We start from the raw sequence: 1,156 nt of genomic DNA on the forward strand, positions 1-1,156 counted from the left end.
TATTTCAAAGGTCATGGTGCAAAAACTGTTGCCTATACATAGCTACAACTGGCTGTCTTATTTCACAGAACCAACTCTCTGCTTGCATTAATAACATGTCATCTAAAGACTGAGGATGTAAATTGATTAGCCATACAAGTAATCACATAAGTGACTGGTGCCCCCTGAATCTGTCAGGGCACCTGCAGAAGCTGCCACTGGTGGTGGCCCTGTCAGGGGGGGCACCAGCCCTACCGACAGCATCAGTGTCAGCCATCGGGGGGGTGGGCACTGGCCCTGTTGGGGGGGGCACATGCATCTCTACGCATCCCCTACCAGTCGCCTATGATTAATCATAAAAATACAGCTATAGCCACAGTCCATGAGAACCTCACAAATTTGTGTGTTATGGACTCACATCAGTTTGTATTGAAATTACAGGATGTTGGCCAATTGTATGTGTAAGAGAAGGATGTTAGGGTATACACAGGCATCTGACTTCCCCTAGCTGCAAAGTAGAAAATGAAAGCTTGGGAGGAGAAATCAGGGAAGTACCCAGTGCTGGTAGAAGGCAGTGGTGGGTGCCATATAAATTCCATAGAAAAGCAGATAAATGTGCATGATGTAAGCCAGTTCTGAATTCCTAAAGGATATACAATTATAACTGTAAAATTTATGAAACAGTTTTTCTGCATCTCCAGAATAGTAGGCAAAGTAAACTGTATATGTTACCTGTAAAGACATCACTTCTTGCTTTTCGTCTAACTGGATGACTGGAGCCATGTGGCAAAGAGAAGTAATGCAAATGTTTGGTGCTAGCCTGTGTATAAAGAAAGAAAAAGTACATTTATCTGTTCAAGGGGGAGGCAGCAGTAGAGCCAGTTCAACAGACAACATGTGCCAGAATGTTTCCTCTGAATAGGCAAAAGTCCTCCTGAGGAAATGGGGTGCAGTTCCCAAGTAACACACTAGACTTAATTCAGTGGAAAAGCTAGGAGTTGGAGAGCAAGATTGTTGCAAGAATAGCATCTATTAGGACAGTGTAAGTACAAGGCAGTGATGGGCTGCTTTTTACTGCTTTTTCTCAATCACATGCCTTCCACACACTTGAAGTCACACTTACAGGCAAACAATTGGGACCAGTGTCTAGACCTTGGTCAATAGCAAGCCTCCAAGT

General features: G+C 43.8%; 1 protein-coding gene across 1 annotated transcript in view; it reads right to left on the minus strand.

Annotated features, from left to right (window-relative positions):
- SLC9A4 (solute carrier family 9 member A4) overlaps positions 1–1,156 on the minus strand; it is a 50,883-nt gene that overhangs the window by 6,452 nt on the left and 43,275 nt on the right. Inside the window, exon 11 of the mRNA XM_019525636.1 lies at positions 712–799. Within this exon, the coding sequence (XP_019381181.1) occupies positions 712–799 (88 nt within the window). The remainder of the gene's footprint in view (positions 1–711; positions 800–1,156) is intronic.

Source organism: Gavialis gangeticus, unplaced genomic scaffold (assembly GCF_001723915.1).
Source record: "Gavialis gangeticus isolate Ggan-Ray unplaced genomic scaffold, GavGan_comp1, whole genome shotgun sequence".
NCBI lineage: Eukaryota > Metazoa > Chordata > Crocodylia > Gavialidae > Gavialis > Gavialis gangeticus.